This window comes from Vicia villosa, linkage group LG3, assembly GCF_029867415.1.
Source record: "Vicia villosa cultivar HV-30 ecotype Madison, WI linkage group LG3, Vvil1.0, whole genome shotgun sequence".
Lineage (NCBI taxonomy): Eukaryota > Viridiplantae > Streptophyta > Magnoliopsida > Fabales > Fabaceae > Vicia > Vicia villosa.
In genome coordinates, this window is record NC_081182.1 from 54,323,630 (window position 1) to 54,351,623 (window position 27,994).

The window sequence follows — 27,994 nt, forward strand, 5'->3', positions numbered from 1 at the left end:
AGTACTCTTCTCTACATCTCTTCTAATTTTACTTTTTTTATTCTATTTAAAAAAAATTAATGACTAGAAATTAAGAAATGAGTTAGGTGTAAAATTAATTTTAATTAGATAAAACATTCAATCATGTTAGCTGACAAAGACTAATTTGATAGATTGATGAATACTTTATCAACATTTCTTCTTTTGGTATAGTTTGGCTACAGAATATGAGAGTCACTGAGACTAATTGACTTGTCAAAAAAATTGACTAATTGGTTGTTTATTTTATAATGTTATTAATATTTACAAAAACCAAATGAATGATGTATAAGTTTAAACAATTTGATATGATCAATCTTCTCAAATTCATATTTTAAGGTTACTCGAGCAAATCATAACAGCTAAAACATGAGTTCACACGTTGTTAAGAAATGTGGTTGGGCCTAACTCAACCCTACAAAACCGGCTTGTAGGGTGAGGATTGCCCCCACTTATAAGGACATGTTTAGGCCATATATTATCCGATGTGGGACTCTTAACACACCCCCTCACGCCCAGGACTAGACAACTGGAGCGTGGAAATGAACGGTGGGTGGCCCGATAGCGGAAACCATAGAAGGTGGCCCACCGGATCTTAAACGAGGCTCTTGATACCATGTTAAGAAGTGTGGTTGGGCCTAACTCATCCCTGCAAAACCGGCTTGTAGGGTGAGGATTGTCCCCACTTATAAGGACATGTTTAGGCCATATATTGTCCGATGTGGGACTCTTAACACACGTTGATCATGGTTACATGGGAGCAGAGCAATGGCAGATTTTGGTTTAGGGCTATCTTATGAAAGATTGGAACCAAAATTGGAAATCATTCTTATTGCTTACTTTACTCTTCCAATATTTTTATGCTAAAACAACTTGGATTAACAAAGAGATACCCCTACAAAGATAAATAAAACAACCAACCCCATCAGTACTTTCATTTCATAATTAAAATACAAAGCTAGAGAACACAAATGCTCTGGGAAAATCATCGTCTCAACGCCTAATAATAATGCAATCTGCCAGCAATGTATGTTTTGAAGTTGAGCGGATATGGTGCTTGAAATTTATACAGCGTTGCAGCCCATTTTGCAAGAGTTCTTCAGCTACATACTATGTCAATACATCTTGTTCCTCTACAGGAAATTCCTAAGCAACTCGTTCCTCCATTAGGTTCCAACTGATCTGTTTCCAAGGGGCATTCATGCTTATATTTAGGGTTCAGCTTGATACAGACTACATTATTCAGATTAGTACTTTGATTTGTAGAAAATTGTACCAGCAAAAATAAATACTTGGTATAAAAATATGCCATGAACAATCATAATTGAATCAAAAAATTTTGACTTTCATGCTTTCATAGGCCATTTCACGATTAATATATTTTTTGAGAATGTTAACTTGTTTTCTAAAGGCACATGTTAATCAACTCAATATAGAAATTGTCTTAAAAACTGCGCATTCAACTTTTAAAAGTCAAAATATTGTTTTCTTTTTTTCAATTATAAAACACTACTTTTGAATTTTTTAACTTGTGCCCTTAGGACACAAGTAAGCAAGACCCTTTTTTTTTTTCGAATTCAACTCTAGCTCTCTATCATTGGCATGACCAAGACGCTTGAAATGAAAACACTAGAATTGGTATGATTACCTGTGAGTCTCTGACACGGAACAAGTTTATACTTATGAAGTATCTGATTTCAAGTTTGATCTATACAATTCCTCATCTTGAATCACGGTTGGAATACACCACGTACCAAGAGGGTTGCCTGATACCTTCCCACCTGCAGAATTTGGTTGAGTAAAGTTTAGGGTCTAATCATACTACTGGAAGGCCTTGACTGGATCAAGCAAATTACCTTCTTTAGTGGCTTCTGCACATCTTTTCTGATAGCTCAGAGAGAGCTTCGGATCCAGTAATTCCAGTAAACTGGTGTACTTGCTCTCAGCCTCAGTAATGCACCTCGCCTGTAATTGAAAATTTGGCCCATTTAATAATGGGAACTACCATGGAAAATCACCTGATATAGTAAAAGTGCTGGAAAATCGCCTAATATAATAAAATCACTTTCACTCGGCAATTTTAACAAAAGGTGGATATTGATCTCCCACTAATAAAAATAACCATGGTTCACTTGATACATTTGAAATTTTTACCAGAAAGATACAAGCTAACCAACAGATTTAAAGAGTGCGGGATATTCTATAAGCACGCGTGTAAATTAGATGCACCACTTGTAACCAGTTTGACATACCAACATAGCAGGGGCAGTTGAAGCTCCATATATTCTGATAAACATGCGCAAAACATTGAAATTATTTTCTAAAACATCATCCTGCATGGCAGCTTTTAGTCAAATAAGATTCAGACAACATTTTGACTGCTGGTGGTTACAAAACTTCAATTATTGAACTCACCTCATAGTCGTACCTGCAAAATTTTCACAACCAAACAATTATGTTGAATAAAATTTACAAAATTGAAACATGCTACAGTAATACTGAAATCTGTATGTGTTTGTTTAATCACAGAAATGACACGTGAACACTGAACAGTGAAGTAGCGACAGAAAAATTAAGTAAGAGTTTTGTTTTACCAGACAAAGAAATGATGTCTAACAACTACATACAAAAAGGGTGATCTCAAACATTAATTCATACCCGGGTATGAATTAATGTTTGAGATACCATGGTATTCAGCACCAACTGAAACAAAATAGTACTTACAGATCATCAGAAACTTCCACTAAGAACTCTGAAATTGAAAGAAACTCCATATGCAACTCCTCAGCCTTCAAAACAGATTTGCAAAAAAATAATTATCCTAATGACAATATTTAGATGATACTTTGTATGTCGCATTATGCAGAAATTTATGTTGGCAGCATTTTTTTGCATAATATCTGTTGTACCTTAGCTCCTTGCAGTTGATAGAGAAGAAGATTAAGCACTCGATAATCAAACGACTTTAAATGAATAGCCTTCATCACATCATCAATAAGAATCTGAGTAGCAAACTAATTATTAGATTTAAAGCACTCTGTAGTCTGTATATAGATTCTCTGAAGAGAACGAAAAAAGTACGTGAATATACCTCTTCTTCGTTAATCAGTGCATGACAGAGCTTTCTTTCAAGAGCCCAGTACTCTTCCCCTTGTTTGAGCTCTTCAGATATTCTAAGCTCAATAATAAAAAAGAACAAAGAACCAAATTAAGCTCAATCTTACTTACTCCAAAGAAAAGTATGGCAATGAGTTCAGATTAATACCTTTCAGTCAAAAGACCCCTTTGCTCAAAAATAGTCACAAGTGGTCCAAATGGGTCAGTCGAGAAGCAAGAAACCAAATCTTGAGATGCTTCCTACATGCATATTAAAAATCATGTTGAAACTTATTACTTGAAAAATGAAGATTTAAATTGCCACTGTAAATGCAATCAATCACCTCATATTTCCTTTTTGGTGTTTGCAGCAAATTCTCATTCATTTTATCCAGCTGCATCATAACAGCCACAAATTTTAGCAGAAATAAGAGCTTTTGCATATTTTATAAAAGCATATTTTAAACTTACTGTAAAAACATATTTCAGGAATTGTAGAGCAGTAACACTAAAACTATGAACCATTTTTTATTTTAAAAGATATGCTTTTGAGCGGAAAAATGGCCCACGTCACCCTCTTCTATCACCTAGATGCATCATTTAGTCAAGAATCTGGCCTCAACAAACTGTAAGGCCAAGTAATCACAGTCTGAATTACTGAAGCAAGTGCATAGAAATTTGAGTGTCTTGAAGGAAAGACAGTCATTGCAAGGCTGTAAATAGTAGTGATGTCTAGGAATTGTAATGGCTTTCACTTTAAAATATGAGGTGTGTGAGTGCGTGAGAGTCTTTGCGTTTATTAGTTCTAATGTCCCATGGAGAGTTACTTAGCCTTCGACTTCTCTGAAATGAGTTTTACGGTAAAATAATGTGTGAGTAAAGTGTGGTCAGTGCTCCATCACCACTACCACCACCTAGGGTAAACATCAAGCCCCGGAAAACACATTTGAGACGGGGTGCATGATGCATGCACATTGCACAAAACTATTTGGGGATGACAAGTAGTGTTATTTTAGCCGTTAGAATGATAGTCCTTAGACTGGCAAAGCTTAAGACAGTTACCGTTACTACTTTTCTATTCAAAGATATGCCTTGACTATTAGCATGTTAGCACTGCATATCCATCATTTCAATTGCTAAAACAATGATAGTCCTTATAAATGATGTCATATTAACTTATTAAGTGCATCTTTAAAAAGGCCAATTAGTTTCAAAGCTTGCCTTGTCTTCCATTTCATCTAGCTTGAGATACTCTATCAATCTTTTCCTTCTAGGCACATATACAGTAGAATCATTTTAGGAGCCCAACACTTTTAACATAAATACTTGACTTAAATGAGTAAAAGGGTTGCTGAATAAAAACACCAATCTATGTACCTGGTAAATATAGCTCTCAGTGAATGAAAGAATAGGTAAGTATTTGAAGACTGATTGCGGCCTGCTTACATCCAATCCATGAAACATAAAATATGATCTGCACTGGAAAAAGTTCACATCAACATTGGAATCACAAAGCAAGTTTTGCGTAACTAGGCAATTGTATCAAGCCTTCTACCAAACTACTCTAGTTGTAAATTTCTGTAGAACGAAGCAAACAAGTCGCACTGTATTCATCCATTAATAAATATGAAAAATAAGGCTTCTTAGGATACCAATCAAGTTTGTTTATGAGTTTGAAGATTTCCACGCTGCGTTCTTTCTTTTGCATTTTTCTTTAACCGTTGACCAATCACCCTCACAATCATAGTTGCGGTAGTAACTATTGGGTTGAAAGTGGTCAAGTAAGTCCCCCTCCTCTATAGGGACGACTCTAGGATTCTAACCTCTACATTTGCAAGTAAAATTTGATTGGGATCATAGCCAACATCCACTGCGACCAACCATTGTTGGGCTGCCACAGTGCAACTACTACTACTACTAGCATATTTTCCAAATTAATCACCGAGTAAAATGATTAAGGAGCAACAATAACAACCCAGCACTATCCCACTTTGTAGAGATCAGTTAGATGAACCAAACTATGCCATAATGTTCTATCAAAAAGCATGGTTCTATCCAACTCATTAATCTCAAGATCTTTTAATAATTTTCTAGGTCTTTCTCTATCTCTGACATAGTCTACAGGTCTTCTTGCTACATGTTCAAACTACCTAAGTCTAGTTTCCACCATTTTAAATGATTAACGAGTTGCAAGATTAAAAAAAAAATATAAGTATTCAGATAAAAAAAATACTAATGAGTATCATAGCAGTATACCATGAGCATATCAAAAAAATTACTCTTGGAATATATACTTACAAAATCTTCAAGGGTAGAATTTGCCTTTTGCATGGAATCCAGCCCGATCATGGCTATGTTTTTATTACAATTTTGCAACAAATTGTTTTCTTTCATCTGACTGCAACTTCGCAGTGAACTTCCAACAAGAATTGGTTCAAAACCTATGGACAGTGAAAAATTCAAGAAAATTCTTAAAATTTGAAACAAGCAACAAAACATAAGAATGAAAACTAGGAATAGTTTTAAATCAGGAATAGCTAACTATACATGCCAGGTGTTGGTATTGAGTGGAAGGAATACATACTACCGTAGGGAAGGAAAACCAATAGCTAATCGTTCTCTTCCTTCCGTTCCATTCCTTTCAGTTTCTATGATTTCCAAACACCACATCCATTTTAACATCCAAATATATATTTAAACCATTCTAATTGTTACCTTAAGTGCTTATAACTATTAGTCCCTTCCCTACAATCCTACTTGCATATTTTTCAATTTCATCTTTTGAGCACAAGCAAAACAATGAAAATCTTGAAATGAGTAGTTACAGAATATTAATGACATTCACAAGTACAGATGAAATTACCACTGTTCTCTTGTTGTGTGACAATGAGTTGATACGCATCCTCCACAAACGGAGATGAAAGCTGTAAACAAAACCTCTAATCGATTTTCAAACGCTATAACAAAAACAGGATGAAAATACAGTGAGGGCGTGGAGAAGTTACTAACCCTAGGTATAAGCTCAGAAATCAAGCAGCACTTGTCGTCGATGGCGAGTTCTCCGCATGGTTCTAACAAAAAGAGCATGAAATTAGCCAGGAAGCGATTACAGTGGTGATCGGAGTTTGATACTGAAACGCCACGCGAGTCCATGAATTCAACCATCCTCTGTACTTTCTCCAGTTTCCGTAGCTCTTCCATTTTCGTTTTTTACCCTTAGTGATTTTTCTTGAACCAATTGTATGAAAAAAATGACACAAGGATGATGCTACCTAGATAAGTGTTTTGTTTTGTGGTTTTTTTTTTATATCTTAGTATCTGTATTCGATATTGTGACATTAATTTAAGGGATCAATTTTAAATGGGATTCTAACTTGAAGCCTCAATGGAGTTTTTGATTTGTATTTGTGGCAGGATCTCTTGGATTGCTTTTTGCCTTTTTTTAATTAATCAAGTTTTTATTGATTAAAAAAAATCACTTTTATTAGTGTTTATTTAAGATTAAAAGAAAATTGTTAAAAAAACATTTTTAATTTTAAAATGAAATTTTAATTTTAATAATTTTTCTAAAATCTATTTTTTATTCTAGTAACTTTTCTCTTTAAAGATTTTATATAAATGAGTTTTATATTGCATTGTTTCTTTTTGCCTTTTTTTAATTAATCAAGTTTTTATTGATTAAAAAAAATCACTTTTATTAGTGTTTATTTAAGATTAAAAGAAAATTGTTAAAAAACATTTTTAATTTTAAAATGAAATTTTAATTTTAATAATTTTTCTAAAATCTATTTTTTATTCTAGTAACTTTTCTCTTTAAAGATTTTATATAAATGAGTTTTATATTGCATTGTTTCTGTCTCCTATGAATTTATGTTTTGATTGCTTGTCTTTTTGTTTTTGATTTTGTTTCTTTTACTATTGAGTCTCTTCACATGAATGTGTATTTTAGGATTGAATTTTTAATTCATTTTTAAGCATACATAAATCAAAGTGTTTGGTTATTATCCGAGCAATATGTTTCTAACCAATTTGTAGAGATTGTGAATCAAGAAATAAATTGAGAATGGTTCAAGTCATGACAAGGTCGGACTCTCAAAACACTTCACATTTTGCAAAAAAATTAAAACCTAGAAGTGTGATTCGAATAACACACTTGCATGACTCGAATCACAGTTACCAAATGTTCAAAAATTATATTGTCATGATTCGAATCACGACATCCATGACTCGAATCATAGAGGTTTGATTTGAATCACATATTATCTAATTCGAACCAGACATAGTTTGTCTCTTTTGGAATTTGGTTATGTAAATGTGATTTGAATCAGAGGCTTTCATGACTCGAATCACATAACTTGAATCACAGAAAGCAAAACTCGAATCACAAAGTTAATTTTTCTTATTTCTTGGTATTGACACAAATAACTTGATTTGTTGATTCGTCTCACACTCCTTTCTTATAACTCGAATCAAATAACTTTTTTCTCTTATTTTTGTGTTAGATCTCAAACACATATAAAACTCATTTTCTTAAAACTCATTCACAATGTTGAAAAACATACACATCCACTATTGACTTAGAAATTCATAACACACTTATTCTTTCAACTTTCAAAAGAGTTTTGAATCTTGTTTTAAATTTTGCAAACAAAATTCTTCATCTTCAACCTCTTTCTTCATCTATTTTTGTTTGGATCTAGCTCTTATGGTAGGGTGTGAGATTTGTGAGAAGGACTATTATTGTGATTAAGGTAATCTTTAAAGATTTCTTGAGATTTTCAAGGGTTTACACATTGTGTGTGATTGTGGATGGGGTTGACAAATCCAGCTGGAAAAAAAGGAGGTTATTCCCTCTAGAATTACTTTGGTGAAGTTGTGTGGTAGGTTACAGCCAAAGTGGAAGTCCTTCTTAAGATATCAATAGGATTGAGTAATGATCGTTGCACAACAAAGACTTAGAGTCAAATTCTTGGAGTTTGAAAATTTAAGTTCATTTCGAGTAAAGACTTCGCAAGGATTCAGTGTTAGATATTGTGCGAAGGATTCAGTGTTAGATATTGTATATAAGTCAACGAGGTTACGGATCAAAGATTTTATATTTTCAGCATCATTTGAATTGTGATTGTACTAAACAATTATATAATATTTGTCAAAATTATAATAGAAGAACAATAAAACTTTCTCTATGTTAAGCTTGTGGTCATTTTTGCAATAGAGCGTGCACCCCAAAGGCGTTGAAGGTTCATTTGAATTGAAAAGAATTTCATGATTGCTACCTTAGCAAACAAAACACAAAGTATAATCTCTTGGGAATTCACAACAGATGACATGATTGTTAGGCTCTAGTTAAGGACATGACATGTATCATGAGACACATTCATAGAGAAGGAAAACATTGTGTTAACAATATTGCCTTCATTAGATTGTGACTCAATGATGTCACTTGGTTGGGTCACCCCATCATCATTATGCACCATTTAGCTAGAAATAAATTAAGCTTACCTAAATTTTCTTTTTCTCAATTGTGTTGATGTTGTTTCTTTTGATTCTCTTAGGGGCTGTTTGAAAGTTGATTTTTGGAGTGTTTTGGAGGGGAATATTTTGGAGGGTTACATCTATATCTTAAAATGTGGTTGATATTTCTTTAAAAATTAAAAAACAATATGATTTTATATGTTATTGTAGTATACTACCTCCATTCCTTTTTATAAAAGACAACTCATTTTTTAAGTTCATTGAATAATCAATGTATCTAGTCTATAAACCAACCAAATACTTTGGTTATTCAATGAATATAAAAAATAACATGTCTCTTATAAAAAGAGACAGAGGTAGTAATATTTTTTAAACTTTTTAAAAATATCACATACTTTTAAAGATATAAGTGCAACCCTCCAAAACTTTTTTCTCCAAAAACTAACTTCCAAACAAACCCTTAGTTGAGGTTTTGATCTTGTCTCATTTCCTATTTTGTAAATTTTCTTTTGTATTTTCTTAATACATGATGTTTATTAAAAAAAACTAAAAAAACATAATAAATTAAATTTTTGAAGATATTATATCAACTATTGAATTAAAACATAATATGAGATATATTTTTTATTGTCTTTTATCCTATCAACCAAATGGACAATTAAATTTTAAATTATGATTACAGAAAACACGACTTTCGGCGTATATATCCTATTAAGAAAAACATAAATGGCCTGTTTGGTTTGGCTTTTCAGCCACCAAACGTGTCTCAGAGCCTTTTCAACGTGGTTTTTAAAAGCTACAAAAGGTAGCTTCGTGGCAAATGCAGAAATGCACCGTAATTTTAGAAAAAGCGACTTTTCAGCCACCAAACGTGCGTCTCAGAGCCTTTTCAACGTGGTTTTTAAAAGCTACAAAAGGTAGCTTCGTGGTAAACGCGGAAATGCACCGTAATTTTAGAAAAAGCCACCGCTAAGCCAAACACACAAAAAATATTTTAGGCATGAGTTTTGGTTGGATGCCAATATTTTTAGTAAAAATTAATTTAGTAAAATAACAGAATAAAATTATGTATGTAAAATAATTTCTTGAACATTTTTTAAAGTAAAGTTTTGTGAAGAAAAATAAATGTGGTTAAAGTACCTCAAAACAAGAATGAATGAAGTAGAAGGTTAGTTGAATAAGATGTTATACATACATAAACAGGATTACAAATAGTGCAATGGCGGGTGACATTAACGGAGTCAGCCACAACATGAGCATTATGAATTTTGAGGATGAAATATACAAAACATGAATAAAAAGTACATGCCCAAGTAATAAAAAGAGCCAATTGAAACTATCCTGGCTAATTGTTTCCGATAGTGTACTGTCTCCTAACCTATAAACGAGTAATCAACAATTCAATGTATACATAAAGAATACCAAGACCTGTCCCTTCAAAATTTCTTAAACTATCTTCTCTTAATTCAGATTTGGTGATCTTCCACATGCTTTATCACCTCATCCTCAGCTGAGTTAGTAGTTTGTAATATATCTTCCTCTTTGGGAGTTTTGCGTTTGCTTTCCCACGGCTTAAGCGAGAGAATCAGATCAAATTGTTTTTGTTGTTGTTCCTACATGAATGTAAGGATCAAGTCAGCAAGAACGTATAGGCATAGCTTTGAAGTCTAAATAGCAATAACATATGATTGTATTCCATTCAGTTTTAAACACTGTCATCTATGCAGAGGCTAAATATCATTTTGTGGAGGGATAAATAACTACCTGTAACGCTAGTAAAACTTTTTGAATTTCATGAATCTCTTTCTCCAAAATTTCATATTTTACCGCTATAGCTCTTGTGGCCTCAGAGTTCTTCTGTGCTAGATCTGCAGACTTCAAGAAATCCATTATGTTAATACAAATACTTATTTACCAAAAAGATTTTAGAGTATTAATACCTGAGTGATGGGTTCCTTAGGAACCCAAAGCCTTTTCCCCAATTTCTCAACATGCCTCGACAATATCCTAATAACTCTCACCGTCTTCCTCAAATCATCCTCCAATTTCTCAACCCTCTCCATCAATCCACCTTCCATACTCTTCCATTGCCGCCTCCGAAGCAACACCCCAGCCGCAACACCACCTACCAATATCAAAACCCCCCACACAGCATTAACTCTGTTACCACTCACCATCATCAACCAATTCTTCGATCCATTTACCGTCAGAGCAGCAGAAAAAATCGCTGACGAAACCAGGCAGGAAAGCTCCACCGCTGAAAGGATAGAGTCGAAGTTGAGATCACTGCTGACTACGCGTTTCTGGATGTCGCATTCGGGTTGGCGGAGTTGGAGATGAAACTGGTTGGTGCATCGGATCGTGAAGGAGCCGAAGGTCTGAAGTCGGATCGGAGTTTGAAAATATGTGACGGGAGCAATGGTGGGTGCGGTGAAGAAGAGAGATTGTGGGAGGAGAAGCGTCATTGTGTTGGAGTTTAAGTTAGTTGTGGAAAGTGAGAGTGCATTTTGGTAGGTTTATTTGTAGATTTGGTACAAAAGGATAGATTAGTTGCTTGTTGGGTTAGGTAGCTCGAAGAAGCAATGGCGATGAAAAATAGGATGAATAATAAACTAAATAGGAACTTATATTCAATCAATGCCTTGTTGACCTGTTTTCAACAATGCCGATTAACTAGTAATAATTTTCTTTATCTAAGTCTAAATTAATATTTTAGAGATAAATAATGTTTTTTACTAATTTCTTCCAATCAAATATTAAATAAAATTCAATTCCCTTGTAAAATACTATTTTCTTTTTCGCATGTCACTTTTCATCTCTTCAAGACAAATTGCATCCAAATAGGTATTGTTACTGCTACCATTTTTCTTCTCTTCCCCAATATTTTTTAAAACCCTAATTTTTTTTTTTGCCAAAAGTCTGCTTTTCTGCAGACATGAACGATTTTACACGTCACCCTCTCTTGTCATTTCCAATTTTCTGTTCCTTCCCACACAATCCTATCATCTCTCTCAACTTGTTTTATAGATCTCAGTTTCTCTCCATAACTGCTTGACTTTTCCATCCCACAACAAACTTCTCTTCCAAAAATATTCTGCTTTTAACTTCACTATGGCTAGACCTTTTGAGAAATTGAAGGACATCAATGAAACCAAGAAACTCTAGAAAATTGCTATCAAAATCCATCACACATAGACAGTTTTATCGAAGACCAAAGAGCACTTCAAGATGATTATGCACGACAAAGAGGTATGTTTGTTGTTTTTGGGTTTTAACTTCAATTTTAGGGTTTCATCTTCAGACGTTGGTGTTTGAGTCATTTTTCGTAAGGGTTTTGGACATTTGGTATGAAGTTTCGTATAGTTAGGGTTTTAGAGAATATGATGGAATATGCTGTTTTATTTTTGATTTATTGGTTTTGTTTTGTGATAACGCAGAAGAAATGATGTTTAAGAGAAGAAACAAGTGGATCTGCTTCATCAAGCTATCCTATGTGAGAATTTATGTTTTTAGATTGATTTTCTGTTCTAAATGTGAATGTAGTAAAACTAATGAACGATAATGTTCTTTTATGAAGTTTGCTGCAACTCTACTTTTCATTCTTGCTTCTTTTAGATTGGACTCTATGTGTTTGATTTTAATGATTTATGGTTTTATTTTTAGGTTATTCAAGAGTCATTTGTTGTTACGAAATTTGGAGAGAATTCCAACTAGAAGTTGAGAAATAATCTTCATATAGTTGGGAGTAACATCAAAAGCACATTATTGTTATGATTAATCTTTTTTATTATGTAGGACTTAATACTCTCCATTATTTTCTGTGGCATTTTAATTTTTCACACTGTAGTGTCCAGTTTTCTATTCAATGAAATCGCCGGAGGTTCAAGTGATGGAAGCGATAACTTCGGCAGCGACAATAACAACACTGGCTGCTGGCTAACAGTTGGTCTGATGGATGCATATAGTAGCGAGTGGCAGCGACAATTTCGGCAACGTTAACAACAACAATAACACCAACTTATTTTGTGTCTGCAGTGATTTTGTAAGTGTACCTAAAAGTCGCATATTTGAAAGTTTTTCAATTTGGCTTGCAATTTTAGTTTAATTCACGAAGTTAATAGGGCCTATTTGAAGTTTTATGAGTCTGCTGGAATATTTTTGGTGTGATATTAGAAAGGTAGTAAATAATTACTGGTTTTGTAGAATTTTAAGAATTTAGTGTTCTTGATCCAAGAACAAGAAATACAACTTGTCTTTTCGAACTTCAGGATAATAAGGTTGCATTCAGCGTATGCACATTAAATTTCCATGATAAAGAATATGGAACCCTTTTAGCTATAGGCACATCAAAAGGATTGCACTTAATGCCCAAAATGGGTTTAGCTGCTGGACTTCAGGGAAGAATACTTGCAGGAATATGACCTATTAGTTGTGTTCTAAACTATTTTTATTTGTAATTTCATGGAGTTATTTCACTAATATTTGATAAAGTTTTTTCATTGCAATTGCAGGGAGTTATTTCACTCATATATAAAAAGGTAGTGCTTGAACCAACATTATGTATGCGCAATTGTGTTTTGATCTTTACAAAAAGTTACCCATATTCCCATATGAAGAACTTGTTGGCAAATAAATAACTTTTAAGAGAGTATTGTTGAATAAAAGCCAAGAAGCTTTTGAATATGAAGGACTTAATTATGTTGTAGAGGTGGTATAAAGTATATTTATGTAGGACTGTTTCTAAGTTTATATTAATTTTTTTGTAGTTTTTGTTATACAGTTTGTGTTGTGTGAAACTGGCTTTTTGTTATTAGTAACAAAATGCAGCAACATTTATATCTCATGAATGGCTTTTGGAAGACGAATGTAAGGTGTGTGCCTTTGTCATCATAAATAAATAAATCAATCATCTTATCTAATGAAATTAATGGAACTGATGCACAATACTTCATGTGATGGATGAATCTAGTCTCTGAACCTATAGGAGCTGAAACCATATAACTTGGGTTTGAAGAAATTAAACATGAAAAATATATTTTCACAAATTAATTAATTAATTAATAAAAATTATCAACTAAATACATTAAAATATAAATAGGGTTTATTAATATTTTTTGGGAAGAATATAAATATGTCGTTAATTATTTAGATGCGTTGGTCTGGTGTAAGAATATAATAATAAAGTGTATTTTTCAACCATTGAATTACATTGAATTTTTTGAGAACATAAACGGATAAATGTGAAGAAATCTTTATGCAAGGAAATGTGCAATGGAGTGTCATCATGTTTTAAGTGGTCAAATATCAAGCATTTAATGAAATTGATATCAAACTTAATTTTCTACCCTCATTTCATTTATCTACCAATTTTATATTACTTTCTTGCAGTTAGTTATAGTAAGATATGTGAATTTGTTTATATGTCAGATTGATAAATAGCGTTTCATAATCTCTTTATTTACTTGATTTTACTAAATTATAATCTTAGAATCAATCAATAAAAATAATATTAGGATATATAATTTATATCATATAAAAATACTTACCTTTTTATTAAATCTCATCTTTTAAATTTCAATTGTAAAAAAAATCAATATTAAAATGTTATTACGGGCAAAAACAAGAACGCATATTTTTTATTTTTATCATTTGTATTCGTATCATAAACGGTGATTAATTTTTTTTAAGGCAGTTATTAATTTTGAAAAAATTAATTTTAATCTATATATCCATACCAATTGTTTTGTTTCAACGGGACAATTCCAATCTTTTTGTCAGTATTGATCTTCACTTGATTAATTTCTTTTCCATTTATTTTATTGTTCACAATGCTTAAACAAACAAAAAAATTATTAACATATATACATATTAGTTGTGGTAATTAACATTGGAATAATAATATACTCACTCTCACGTGATGAATCTGATACAAATAGAGGTATGAATGTGATCCATTTTTTCACATCTCTTCTCAATTTCTTCTAATATTTTTTCTTCACTCGTTCTAACATGATTCACCGCCGCAAAGGGAATGCGATTTATTTGAGAGACGATCCTCTAATGGAGATGTTTTTTTGGAACATCCAAAGTTTGGAGCAACTACAAATGAACTTGATTCGTTGTTTAGACGGAGAGATACACGATGGCACAAAAATTAGAAGTATTGAAAGATATGATGCCCAGTGTGGGTGAGTGCGAGTTAGAAATGATAAGGATGTTAGGTAAATGATGTTTGGACCAAATGATATTAGTTTGATTGTTATAATCAATTAGAATGTTGTGGTTAAGTATTTTTTATTTGTTTTGCTATATGTTGTATGTGTTATTTTTTTAGACTTGTTGTTGTTCATTTTGTGTTATCTAAATTCTTGTTATTTATATCAAATGCAAAAGATCTTTGTGTTTATAAAAATGACATTTATTGACGAGAAAAATAACTAACTAGAAATGTTTCAAAGAAATGAAAAGCTTGATGGTAATCTGACATTTATACTTAACAATAAAATAAAAACTTCATTATTACTACTTCTAGCAATGGGACACCGGGGTCAGTTGTGATCAGGAAGATGACATAATCCACATTTTCTCTTCAACTTATCACTCGCGCCCATTTCTGTTCTAATTTGTGTGCTCACTGGGTGGTCTTTCTTATTCCATCGTATTATTGGATTATGGCAAATATTCATCGTATGGTAGCACTGGAAAGCTTGTGTTGTAAATCCCAAATAGATTTACGACCTTGTAAACGTTTGACAAAAGAGCATAGGCATCTTGGCGCACCGTGGAACATGCAACAATAACATGTGAACAAGGAATACAATATGCTTGAAAATATTCGCCGTTGCACCAACCATTTAATAGGTTGACCTTGTAACGTGCCATAGGTGTCCCCTCATTGTGGTCCATCGTCTCCTTCACACTAAAAGTGTTATGCTCGTAGTCAAATATTGATACCTCATGTGTGTTGGATTTTGTTGTTTTTTCTTTCATCATCTTCATGTAATTTTTTGTAAAAGTTTGCCCAGATTTCAACACTGTACTCCATTGTGAACTCTTTTCTTTAAATAGTGATCACATCATATTATATGTTGCACTTCCCAATGCTGAAATAGATGGATTATGAGTGCCTTTTAAGACTGGGTTCATTGACTCGACGAGGTTCGTTGTCATATGACCCCAATGCCGACCTCGTCAAATGCCCTCGTCTGTTTTTGTATTAGAATATTGTCTAACCACTTTAAAGCATCACCATTAGCCAAGCCAATTTCATTTTGGTGATGGTAAAATGTTGGTCGGTTTAAAGCATATCCTATATTTAATAAAAAAATGGATTAATGTAATAATATGTTATTGACTAAGATATAATGTTAGCATACAAAAACTTACCCATGTCAATAACTTTTCTTCAGAGGTTTCTGCCCTTGATTTCTCTCATGAATTTTTGCGCAATGTGTCTGATACAGTAGACATGCATAAATGGTGGATTATGCCAACCATTATATGGATTATTGTATGCACTTTTAATTGATGTAAGCCTGTTTGAAATCAAACATAGGTCAGGTTGAGAAGCAACGTGCCTTTTCAAGTTCTGTAGAAAGAACCCCTAACCATCATGTTGGGAAAATAACAAACATAGGGAGTAAAATAAAATAACAACACAAGAAATTAACGTGGAAACTCCAAAACTGGAGAAAAAACCACGACCGTTGTCAAATGACAACCAGAGAATAACCCTATGTGAAAATTGTTACAACACATAGACTACCCTCAACTACCCCAAGGCCCCAATACACCCGTACCCTCCAAAAAATATTTAACTACATCTCACAACACTCTAATACAAGAGCATAAAATAACAAAGAAAGTCAAATATAATCTTAAAGTGCTTTTGACTGGTACATCTTATAAGAAAAAACTTGAATAGTATATATATACTTAGACTCCCTCTTCCTTCACAAAACTAAGCAATATGGGACTTCTTCAACGCAACAATCTCTACTTTGATTGGAAATATTACATTAAATTTCATTGTCTTCACTACCAATCATACTCCACTATAAAGAGTATAGTCACTTGAAGCTACATCACTTCAAGAATTTTCACATTGTCTTCACCGACAATCATAGTTTTAAAAACTATCATACTCTCTCATGAAGAATATATTTCACTTGAAGATAAACCACTTCAATAATTTTACATTGTCATCACAGACAATCATATACTTTATCATGAAGAACAAATATCACTTAAAGCTAAACCACTCCCAGAATTTCACATGTCAAAAACTAGGTTGAAATCTTTTGGTACAACTTCCTTGTTAGCAGGAAGCTCTTCGACCACCAACATAATCTTGCAACTTGTGTAATATTGATTGTGTTAACACATATTTGACTTGAACTTTCCACAAGGCAAAAATAATTCTTCCTTAAATTTCTCTAAGTCAATCTTCACTACACTTGAAAAACTTGACATTGCAACAAAAACATTTCTTGCAGCAAACCAAAATTTTCCCAACCAACACAGAGTATAAAATTTCTTTTTTAATGTGGAAGATTAGACAAAATTGCAACCACATAGCATACTAAAATTTATACCCCACCACACCAAGGCTCTGATACGATTGTTCGGGAGTCTGGGAGAGTCGGAAGCACCAATAGGACTAATGCTCTAGGACCACAAGAGAGGTAGACACCGTTGGTGCTTCTGACTCACCCGGACTCTCCAACAGTGGTATCAGAGTCGTGGTTCGGCTTTATAAGGATGCGGGATTTGGATCCTATGTATAGTCTTGTTATAGGATGTGGGGAACTCACACTTTGGGGGGAATGTTGGGTGCAAAAGTCAGTGATTAGAGTTCCACATTGCTTATGAATGGGTGGAATATTGGATTTATAAGATAGATGACCCAGTTACCTATCACCTTAAGGTTTTGGGTTGAGATGTCGTGTCTGCCTCTCTTGTGGTCCTGGGACTTTAGTCCCATTGGTGCTTCCGACTCTCCCAAACTCCCTAACACATGAGTCGTCTCACCTTCCACAAGGGCAAACACAACTGGGAAAATATTATTGTTGTCATCTTGTGTTACCGCTATGAGTAGCCCCCTTCTACTTACCGTATAACCAGACTCCATCAATTTGAAGTATATATTTGTAGTATGCAAAACCTTTAATGCATGTTTAGATGCCGAAAGCCGGTGGAATATTTGTTTCCCATCAATAATAGTGTCGTCATCTGTATATATGGGTAGTGTTTGCATTTCTACCACTGTACCGAGAACAAATTTCTTAAGTGCTAACAAGTAATGTGGAAGTTCATTGTAAGAATTCTCCCAACTACTGTATACTTGTTCAATTACTTTATTCCTTACAATTCATGTTTTTTGTGTGATAGAGTGAATTTGTATTCAGAAAGAATTTCACTGATACAAAACGCTCACCTTGGTTGAAGGATCATTGTTTACAAGAGGCATTGTATTTTGTATGCTTCCGCTAAACAACATAACCTTAACACTTAACGACATAACCTTAACACCTTCAAACTTCCAACACACCCGACCATCAACAAGCACTTACACTCAACAACATATTCTTAACACCTAACAACATAACCTTAACACCTAACAACATGACTTTAACACCCAACAACCTTTCATCCCAACACACCCCCTTATACCCCAAACCAACAATATCATCAACAAAACCCATCTTTAACACAACCCCCTACAACATCCAAGAACAAAATCCAAAATTTATCCCATCTACATCATACACACAACTACAAACACCATTCACCACCCACTATAACCAACACTCATTCACACAAGCTACCCAACAATAATACAACTACCAAACACCCAACCACGAATCTTTTTTTACCAGTCACAATAATTTACCCCGAATTCATCACAAGACCCCTGCGTACCCTACATGCTTATCTCAATGCCTACCACTTTCTAACAAAATTGAAATTACGAAGGAACCAAATTAGTTATGGTAGTGTGGCGGCGACAAACTTTATAACTAAATAAATGGTCGCCAAATTGATTGATCGTAGGATGACGCGGGGCCTTCTACTTAGACAAATATAACATCATAATTTTATTTTAAAAAATAAATCCAAATGTATTTATTAAAAGCATCAACTAAAACTAAAACTATATAGTAAGAGTATCTACGACTAAAAAAAAGTAAGAGAAGGACTCAACAAATTAATATGCTTTATTTCAAAAAGGAGATAAATAATTTTGAATAAACGTGCATGCAACATATGTAATTAACCTAAACAACAAGAATTACAAACTCACATAAATTTTAGTTGCTCAAATATTTATTTTACATATGAAGAATAATATGAGAAGCTCTAGAGTTTGTAATGTCTTAATCTGAAATGTCAAATTAAAACATTATTTAAAATAAAACTTGTATTTCCAAAGGCAATTGTGTTATTCAGAACACAAAACACATTTATATTTTGGACTATACAAAATGTGACACTAACACTATGTTTGGTATCAATAAAATAAGTGAGAAGAAAGATAGATGAGGGAGAGAAAATTTGGAGCTTTCTCAAATATACCATTTTTTTAAATTTAAATACCAAACTACCATTCATTTCCCCATAAATACCAAAAGAGTTAAAAGGTAGTGCACTGACAGTGTAAAATAGTTTTACACTGTCATCCAATAGAAAATCATAAATGTGCCATGTCATTAAGTTTTTTTTAAATAAAAAAATGATTTAATTGGATACATGGGTGGTGATTGGTTGACAGTGTAAAAATATTTTACACTGTCAGTGCATCACCCCTTTTCTCATACCAAAATACCATCTTTTCAAATAAAAAAAATAATATTATAAAGGTGGACCCACCTATTTTATATCTTTTTATTACACTTTATTTTTCTGCAGATTTTTCTACAGAAAAATTTTCTGTGGAATTTCCTGCAAATTTACATACGAATATTTTTAAAACTCAATTAGAAAAATTATATTTTTTGCAAAATCCGCAGGTAATTCTATAAGAATACATTTTTGCATGAAATTTCGAAGGAAAATCTACAGGTAAAATCCGCAGGAAATTCCGCAGGTATTAAACAAAAAAATTAAAAATAAAATAGGTCCGCCAAAGCATTGGGCTGACCTTCCCTTATAATTTTTTTTTTTTGAAAACATGGTAGGTTAGAAAAATGTGGAGAAAGAATGGTATATTGAGAAATAGTTTATAAAAAGATGGTAGGATGGAGAAAAACTAGAGAAAATTTATACGGAGTTATGTCTTCCCTCTTTTGGTGCTCTTTCAAAAGAGAAGGAAAGCAAGTTTATGGTGAGGTCCTCTTTCAAAAACATTCTTCTCAATTTTGGAAAGAAAATGGAGCGATTAAGCATTTTCGTAGAAATTGATATATTTATTCTTTTGAATGTAGTTTTTAAGAAAAAGATTATATATTATTTTCTTAGTAATTAGGCTTTAAGTCTATCACATAACATTCCGAGATCTTTTAAATAATTATAAAAACATCATATTAAATTAAAAGATAGAAAATAAGTTGTTAGTAATTTGGGTCTAAAATTATTTAATAAGTAAGCATTTATAATTTGATGTAATTATTAAATAGATACAATGTTTTGTAGATATATTTTTTAAAATGCTATTAAGTAGTTAGTTTTACTTGCATATAATATGTATTTATATAAAGTATTAAAATAAATATTACATAACAAAAGTAAAAAAAGTTAAAATTATTTAAGTGTTTTATTTAATTAAAAATAGTTATTTTAGTTATTTTAGTTACATATATTTCTTTCTTTTCATTTTCTATTCAATTTCGCTCAAAATAAACAACTACAAAATACTTCACTTTCATTTCTTTCTTTCCTTCTATTTTCCTTTCTTTCATCTTTTTTTCCTTTTACTATTTCTTCAAAACCAAATACAACATACATTTAAATTATTACTACACCTTTCTAGTTTCACCTTTCAACGTCTGGACCCCACCGACCAATAATCCCTCGCAACCTGTCAGAAACTTTTTTGACATTAACACCACCCTATATTTAAACTAAATTAAAACCCGCTAATTAAAGCTAATCAATTAATCAATCGCGTGCTACATTTCAAATCCAAAAAGCGAGAGAAAGAAAAACAAAGAACCAGTCTTTCAAAAATGGCGAGTGCAACAGGGTACGGTGACGCGAACCAGAAGATAGACTACGTCTTCAAGGTCGTTCTAATCGGCGATTCAGCCGTCGGAAAATCTCAAATACTAGCTCGGTTTGCCAGAAACGATTTCAGCTTGGACTCTAAAGCGACTATCGGTGTTGAATTTCAGACTCGCACTTTGGTTATTCAGCATAAGAGTATTAAGGCTCAGATCTGGGATACTGCTGGTCAAGAACGGTTATCTTCTTCCACCGAGCTCTTCTTTCTATTCGTTTTGATTCGGTTTTTCGTTTTTGTTTCTTGAAATGAATACTTGTTTGTGGATCTTGTTTATTCTTTGATTTGCGTTGTTTATCTTATTTGCATGCTTTGCTGTTAGTTTGATTTGAACTTGCTTTCGTTTCTGTTCGTTGCGGTATTTTTTTTTTTGTTATTTGAGTTGGATCTTGGATTTTTTTGTTGTTGAGATGATTTATAGTGTGTGATTTTCATGGTTCAGTGTTGTTGAGATCCAGTTTGTGTTCTGTGTAACTTTATTTATCAGTTATGAATGTTTAAATGATGTTCAATTTTATTGTTCCGAACTTTTGAGTTTGATTTTTGCATGTAGAAACTTTTTTTAGGGTTTAATGTGAACGCGTTTGACCGATGTCAACCACACGAGTCACATTGCCGGCGCTTCTTGTTTCCGTTGTTTGACTGATGCAACAACTATTTTTAGGGTTTAATGTGAATATCTTTGAATTAGTTTGACTGATGTCAACTACACAAGTCACATTTCCGGGCGCTTATTGTTTATGCATAGTTTGACCGATGTAAAACTTTTTTTGTTTTAATGTGAATGCATTTGATGCATCTTTGAAGTTTGAATTAGTTTGACTGCTGTCCACCACACGAGTCAGTTTTTTATTAGTCAACACACATATTGTTTAGAGGGATAAAACAAAGAGTTTCAGCACTATAAACTTAGCTTTATAATTATTGTTTATAGATCTTATTTCTTCTTCAGTTTTCACTGCTTATCATATTTGCACGCTTTGATGTTGGTTTATGTTTTTGAATTGGATTTGCTTTCGTTTCTGTTCATTGCAGTAGTTTACTGTTTATCTTTCTTTGTCTGCGATCTTATAGCGGCGAAGGATTTTTTTGTCATTTTAGCTTTGAGTTGGATCTTAGATTTACTTGCCGAGTTTGATCTACTGTGTGCTGATAATGGCATGCGTCGGTGAAGTCTGTTTAATGCTGTATAGATTCAGTTTTCTGTCCTCTGTAAATTTGAGTTATCAGTTTTAAATAGTCAAATTAAGTTCAACTCTATTGTTTTGAATTTGAGTATATTGTTTCAAATGTTTAAAAATATATGCTTTAATATGAATGCATTTGAGGCATCCTTGAATAAGTTTGACTGATGTCAGCTACACAAGGTCAGAGCTAAATCTTAAGTATCATGTCTATTACTAGTCTCTGTGCTTCTTGTTTTTACGTATGTTTTCTTCAGGATAAGTTTGAGCAGGTGTGAGTGTGACTAAGTAAGAAAATGAATTAGAGGTTACTAAAATTAGTGTAGCACGTGAATTAGAAATCTACTTAGCAGATATATGGAACTTACAATGGAATTATCACAAGTAGGTTTTTGATATATGTTGTGCCTTATTGCAGTTTGCATGCCCTTTTATCAGCATATTAGAATTTCAGTAGTGACTAAATAATCTTTTTGAACTTTAATATTAGAAAGCTAATAAGGGTTTGATATTATCATAATTACTGTAAGTCATCTACAATAACTTAATAGATTAATAGCATCCTTAGTAATGCATCCTATAGACTTATGATAAAATCATCAAATTTTAAGTCAAAACACGACTTACTCTTCGTCGTCTATCATTAATACGGGTCCATGTCAGACACATATATCCTGACTTTTAACACTGTTGACATAGATTGACTTAACAAATGACATGTGCTGACTGATTTCAAATGTCCTAAATTGTAAAATGAAATAATTACTGATGTCTGTGCTGCATCCCAAATCTAATAAGATACATCCATTGCATGAAAAGTGCCACCAACACACTTGCTTTATAATTGGTCTATTTTTTATTAGGCAACACATTTGTCTCATAAATTATTTAGCTTTAAAGTGTGTTGACTTTTAAAAATAGACAAATTGTAAAAAACTGTGTTGTAAAGTGCGGTGTTGCTAGGAAGATATTCATAGGAACTGGATCTGGGTGTTGGGAGAAGAGGGAACCAAAAAGGCACGTTGCTTAAAAAGAAGAATAGGAGAAGAGAAAACAGAGTGCTTCATTAATATAACTCATCTCAGCAACTCTGAGTCAGTGAGATTGGAGGAAGAAAACAGTTTGTAAAATGAATGTCTCTAAGAGAGTCTTGCCTTTCCTTCAAAAACCCAACTATCCACAAAACTGAATTCCCTACTATTCTCTTCCCACATCTTTATAATCTACATCTGCCAATTCTGTAGGAGTTCTATCTAGTCTGCCCTTGCAGGAAGGCTTTGTATATTGCTGCACGTTTAATTTGAAAATTACTACTCTCTTTGAAATGAAAACCTATCCCTCTATATTTCCAAAACTCAAATTTTGACTCATTTTGTTCTGTTGTTAATCAAAGTCATTGCCCATGTTCTTTTAATCTGCAGAGTTTGATAATATTTTTTCTAGGACTTATTTAAAACTTCATCTCAACTCAATCAATAGTTAAATTTCAAGTACATTGAATATTGATAACAATTTTCCTGATATGTATAAATGGCATGTTCTACAGGTATAGAGCAGTAACAAGTGCATACTACAGGGGTGCTGTTGGGGCAATGTTGGTCTATGACATTACCAAACGTCCGAGCTTTGATCACATACCTAGATGGTTAGAAGAGCTCCGCAACCATGCTGATAAGAATATAGTCATCATTCTTATAGGAAACAAAAGTGATCTTGAGGACCAGCGCGCAGTACCAACAGAGGATGCAAAAGAGTTCGCTGAGAAAGAAGGTTTATTTTTCTTAGAGACCTCTGCACTGGAAGCAATTAACGTTGAGACAGCCTTTATGACTGTTTTGACAGAAATATTTAACATTGTCAATAAGAAGAACCTGGCTGCTGATGAGAATCAGGGAAATGGCAACTCAGCAACTCTGTCTGGCAAGAAGATTATTATTCCTGGTCCTGCACAAGTAATCCCTTCTAAGAGTAGCATGTGTTGTCAGTAATTCTGAGTTCATTTATAATTTGTTTTGATTAACTAGATTTTCCTGGCTCTATGTTCCTAACTCCAATTTTTAATGTTTTGGCGCATTTCCCGTGTAAATTTACATCATTCAAAATTTATTTTGCCTGAGTTGTTGATTTAAGACCTGCAGTTTGGAAGTAAATTACAAACTGCTTGTTACAATCCCTAGTAGTTTAGTAGATGGCCTGGCTGGATTGTAAAATATTGTTATACCAAATAGCCTAATATAGAAAGCTAGAGAATCAATTTGCCTAATATATAGGTTAGTTACTGCTGTGGCAGTTCCCCTATCTATATTGCATGCTTGAACACGCAGATATAGTTCATTGAAGTTCCAGATTCAAATCATCAGCAATGTTATGAAAACTTGGTACGGGTATTGCACAATGTAAAACCTGACAGCTGCAATAATGTTAATCAGCTATTCTTCCATCATGTTTTGTTAGTAATACATGTGTGTTTGTACGTTATATAGTAATAAATTGATAAACCCTGTATCAACCTGAAGAAGAATACTAACATTGTGGAAAGTGTGGAAAATGGAAATTATACTTGACCTCGGGATAAGATTAAACATTGTGTTTCTAAGATTTTAAATTTTGAAATGATATTCGCCTCGTTTAGCTAATGCTCAAGCCCGAATTGAAGTTAGTTATAGATTTCTTAAAAATTAAAAATCATTTTCCTTTGTTACATGTGATGAAAAAACATATCCCACATACGGTAACATTTATCTCTTCACCCCTTCATTTTACTCAAATTGACCAATTTGCTTAGCGTAATTAAAGTTGACCAACATTTATTCAAGTTGACCAATTTGTTTAACGGAACATGAGTTGACCAATTTGCTTACTAGAACAATGATAGGCAATTTTTTTTTTTTTTCAATTGATTTGGTGAGAAGTAAAAGAAAAGAAAAAATCACTTCTAGATACATATCGGAGCGCTTGGAAAACATTGACTTGATTTGGTATTTTCTCTTCACTTTTATTTATTTTATTTTGGCATTCAGTGGATTACTTCAAATTTAATAATTCACTATGTTGTCAGTTTTTTCTTTATCAGATTGCATATTTTTAGTTGATTCGGTTTGTTATTTTGATCTTCATCGGATTACACCTTTACTAGTGATCTAGTTCATTAATTTGTTGTTTTATTGGATTACTTCCCTTTGAGTTTTTGGATGTGCTTTTTATTAATATTTTTAATTTATGCTTTCTTAAAAAAATTTAATGGTGCGAAGTAGAGGGTGCAACGGTAGGACTATTTTGTGTTGAAACGAGGTGATTTAGTTAGCTAAGTGAATGAGGGAATGAGGGATGCACGACAAAAGGAGCAACTAGCACCTTAGGAGCAACATCGTCACTTTTTAGAAGAGTAGTGTGATACATCTCTTCAAACATGTGGATTCTTAAATTAGTTATTCACTCATGTTTTATTATTGTATTAGACTTTTTGTTGAATTAAAAGATATCTTGATTACTTGAAAATGGTCAGCATAGCCTTAGTTATAACATTATTGGCCTTTTTCAAATTAAGCCTATTATTATGGAGGATTTTTTTAAAGCATCCTATATACCTAAAAAACACTTTATATAATTTTTAAAAAGTCTCTGAGTTTTTGAACATGTATCTCCGAACGCTCTTTTATTGTTTAATGTCAGATTGTTCCGAAGACACATTAATTTACGAACGATTCTCCAATCAAATAATGTTAGAACATATTCTAAGATTCGACTATAATAACGATATGAATATAATGACATATATAAAGTTATAAGTCAAGATTACACAAGTCACATTCAAAAGTTACACCGAAGTTGATAAACAAAATACAATCCAAAATATATCTAGAGTGCAAATACAATAATCTACTGCGTATGACGGACTATGAGTCGGCCTCGCCCTCGTCTCCCCACGTTTCTGCGTTGTCTCCTGTACTGCAAAGCCTCCCAAGCATGGCATCTGCAACACCCACCGCCTTAGAGCCATCCGGAAAGAGTCTTCCATCAATATTCGCCTGCCCAATCTTCATAATACGATGACACTTAGACAAGACATTAACAACATGGTCTTCCCTAGCCAGTTCCTTCTCTAATATCTCCTGATGAGCTGGCCTAAGTGGATCTCTTGGAGCATCGTGTACCATATAAGGATGTGACACCCGGAAGAAAAATTAGATATAACCATCTACGTAGCTCTAGTTGTTCAGTGCTATGGTATTTCGTGTCTCATCTGGTACCAGATGATTAACATAATAATCAAACATAACATTCATATCCTTACGTTTCACAGTGAGAGGAGCAAACACAGAAGGGTCTTAAGGAATGAACTGCATGTAGCCGAACTGACGCATGACGCGCTCAGGAAGATGAGGAGACGTCAAACGCGACCTTCAAGCCAACCACCCCAAGTATAAGTCAATGTCATTAAAAGGAATCGTCTCATAGTGATCGATGTAACAGTGGAAATGTATATCCTTAAAGACCAAGCAATCAATATATACCCTGAACGACTCTATCGCCTGGTTCCCTTTGAGCAGGGCGAAAGCAAAAGCACGCGGCGTATCCTCGGTATAAGTTGGCTCAAGTGGCCAACCAGAGATGTGTGGAAAATGCTGCAGGATCCATCCCTGGAAACACACATCATTAGTTAGTAAGGTGTTGCAATAATTAAGAAAATGACACACAAGCAATAGAAGACCAAGAAATGTTACCGTCAAAAGTGTGATACTTCCTTCCATATGCTTCGTCTTCCACATACATCCTTCAGATAACTTAGAATACAAGTATACCAAACAAGCATCCCTCTAATTGTACTCATGGATCTGCTCAAAGTCCTCAAAGTACCGTATATATATGACATCAACATAAGTGGACTCTACTCAAATTCAACAAGTATTAGTACCATCCTAACTGAAGGAAATTTGTAGGACTGAATTTGGTTACATTGATCATGGACTTCTTTAAGCCTTCTTTGGGTTATGTCAGACACTGACTTCATCATTTCATATTCCCATCAATGAGACGAGTATCACTCTTAATGATGTATTGTGTAGCATGCATCTTCCTATCACAAACAATGTTGGATCACACCCCATTCAAAGACCCGATGTCCTAGAACTAGTGATTACACACTTAGGAGTTGATCTGAGCGAGGCCCTATACGAGATTGATAGTACACGAGGAACACATGCATAAATTTCATTTATGAGGGATAATTACATAGCCCATTTAACTTTTGTTGCTACTCGTGCCGATGATGTATTAATTTCTTATCACATAAATTGTTCATTGAAGACATATTTCTTGTATTTGGTTTACACATCCATATTTATGGATAAAAGTGCGACTTATTTCAGTGCATCTATATTACTTACTTCATTGACCTTTAGAAGATTCATAAGTATAATTGGGGGAATATCTTTTTGGTTAACCTGTACACCAAAATAGATGAAACAGTTCATTAGAGGACAAGACAGATGTCATGAAGCAAATTTCTATTTCAAGTAATATACATACTTGTAGCTTATTGATTTTATAGAATTTTTGAAAATTTTGTATGTAGATATTAATGATTTTTATCTGAATCATTTTTAGGCATGGATCCTTCAACATTTTTCAAGAATCACAAAGTGACACATTGTCACCAACTACAACAAAGAGTTTCAGTACGCTTTCTTGATTAATCCAAACAAGGGGAATAAACCAGTTGATTTGTACAGACACATTATCTTACACATGGGTGTTATGCTCTAGAGCACTAGTTAGACTCTTTTATAGACCATTTACATTTATGTAAATATTTTGAGTTTTAATTTATGACATTTATCTTATGAATTACATATGTATATCTTGTTTTACCAATCGACTTATATATATAACTGGTTTTATGTATGATATCTTATTTTGTGTGTTAAAATTATGCGACTTATGTATTCTAAAATTTGACTTTATTTGTGTAAATAAAACATCTTTAAACACAATGAGATGTTAT

The 27,994-nt window shown here is 33.2% G+C and overlaps 3 protein-coding genes and 1 long non-coding RNA gene across 4 annotated transcripts; 2 read left to right on the top strand and 2 right to left on the bottom strand.

Moving 5' to 3' along the window:
• Positions 1-926: 926 nt before the first annotated feature.
• On the bottom strand, positions 927-6,440 carry LOC131661469 (uncharacterized). Its single transcript, XM_058931021.1, has 14 exons — positions 6,124-6,440; positions 5,978-6,038; positions 5,413-5,555; positions 4,492-4,593; positions 3,459-3,509; positions 3,284-3,375; positions 3,110-3,191; positions 2,928-3,020; positions 2,743-2,807; positions 2,434-2,446; positions 2,271-2,351; positions 1,875-1,983; positions 1,667-1,799; positions 927-1,200 (listed from the first exon to the last, which is right to left on the bottom strand). Exons 1-13 carry the CDS (start codon positions 6,313-6,315, stop codon positions 1,699-1,701), a joined length of 1,185 nt encoding a protein of 394 aa, XP_058787004.1. The 5' UTR covers positions 6,316-6,440; the 3' UTR covers positions 927-1,200; positions 1,667-1,698.
• Positions 6,441-9,742: 3,302 nt separating this feature from the next.
• On the bottom strand, positions 9,743-11,210 carry LOC131655760 (uncharacterized). Its single transcript, XM_058925567.1, has 3 exons — positions 10,530-11,210; positions 10,354-10,464; positions 9,743-10,202 (listed from the first exon to the last, which is right to left on the bottom strand). Exons 1-3 carry the CDS (start codon positions 11,052-11,054, stop codon positions 10,056-10,058), a joined length of 783 nt encoding a protein of 260 aa, XP_058781550.1. The 5' UTR covers positions 11,055-11,210; the 3' UTR covers positions 9,743-10,055.
• A 212-nt stretch (positions 11,211-11,422) lies between these two features.
• On the top strand, positions 11,423-13,892 carry LOC131661471 (uncharacterized). Its single transcript, XR_009301186.1, has 4 exons — positions 11,423-11,838; positions 12,027-12,082; positions 12,253-12,631; positions 13,101-13,892. It is a non-coding gene; the product is annotated as an uncharacterized LOC131661471 (long non-coding RNA).
• Positions 13,893-20,677: 6,785 nt separating this feature from the next.
• On the top strand, positions 20,678-24,063 carry LOC131661470 (ras-related protein Rab11A-like). Its single transcript, XM_058931022.1, has 2 exons — positions 20,678-20,986; positions 23,537-24,063. Exons 1-2 carry the CDS (start codon positions 20,754-20,756, stop codon positions 23,976-23,978), a joined length of 675 nt encoding a protein of 224 aa, XP_058787005.1. The 5' UTR covers positions 20,678-20,753; the 3' UTR covers positions 23,979-24,063.
• Positions 24,064-27,994: the final 3,931 nt, after the last annotated feature.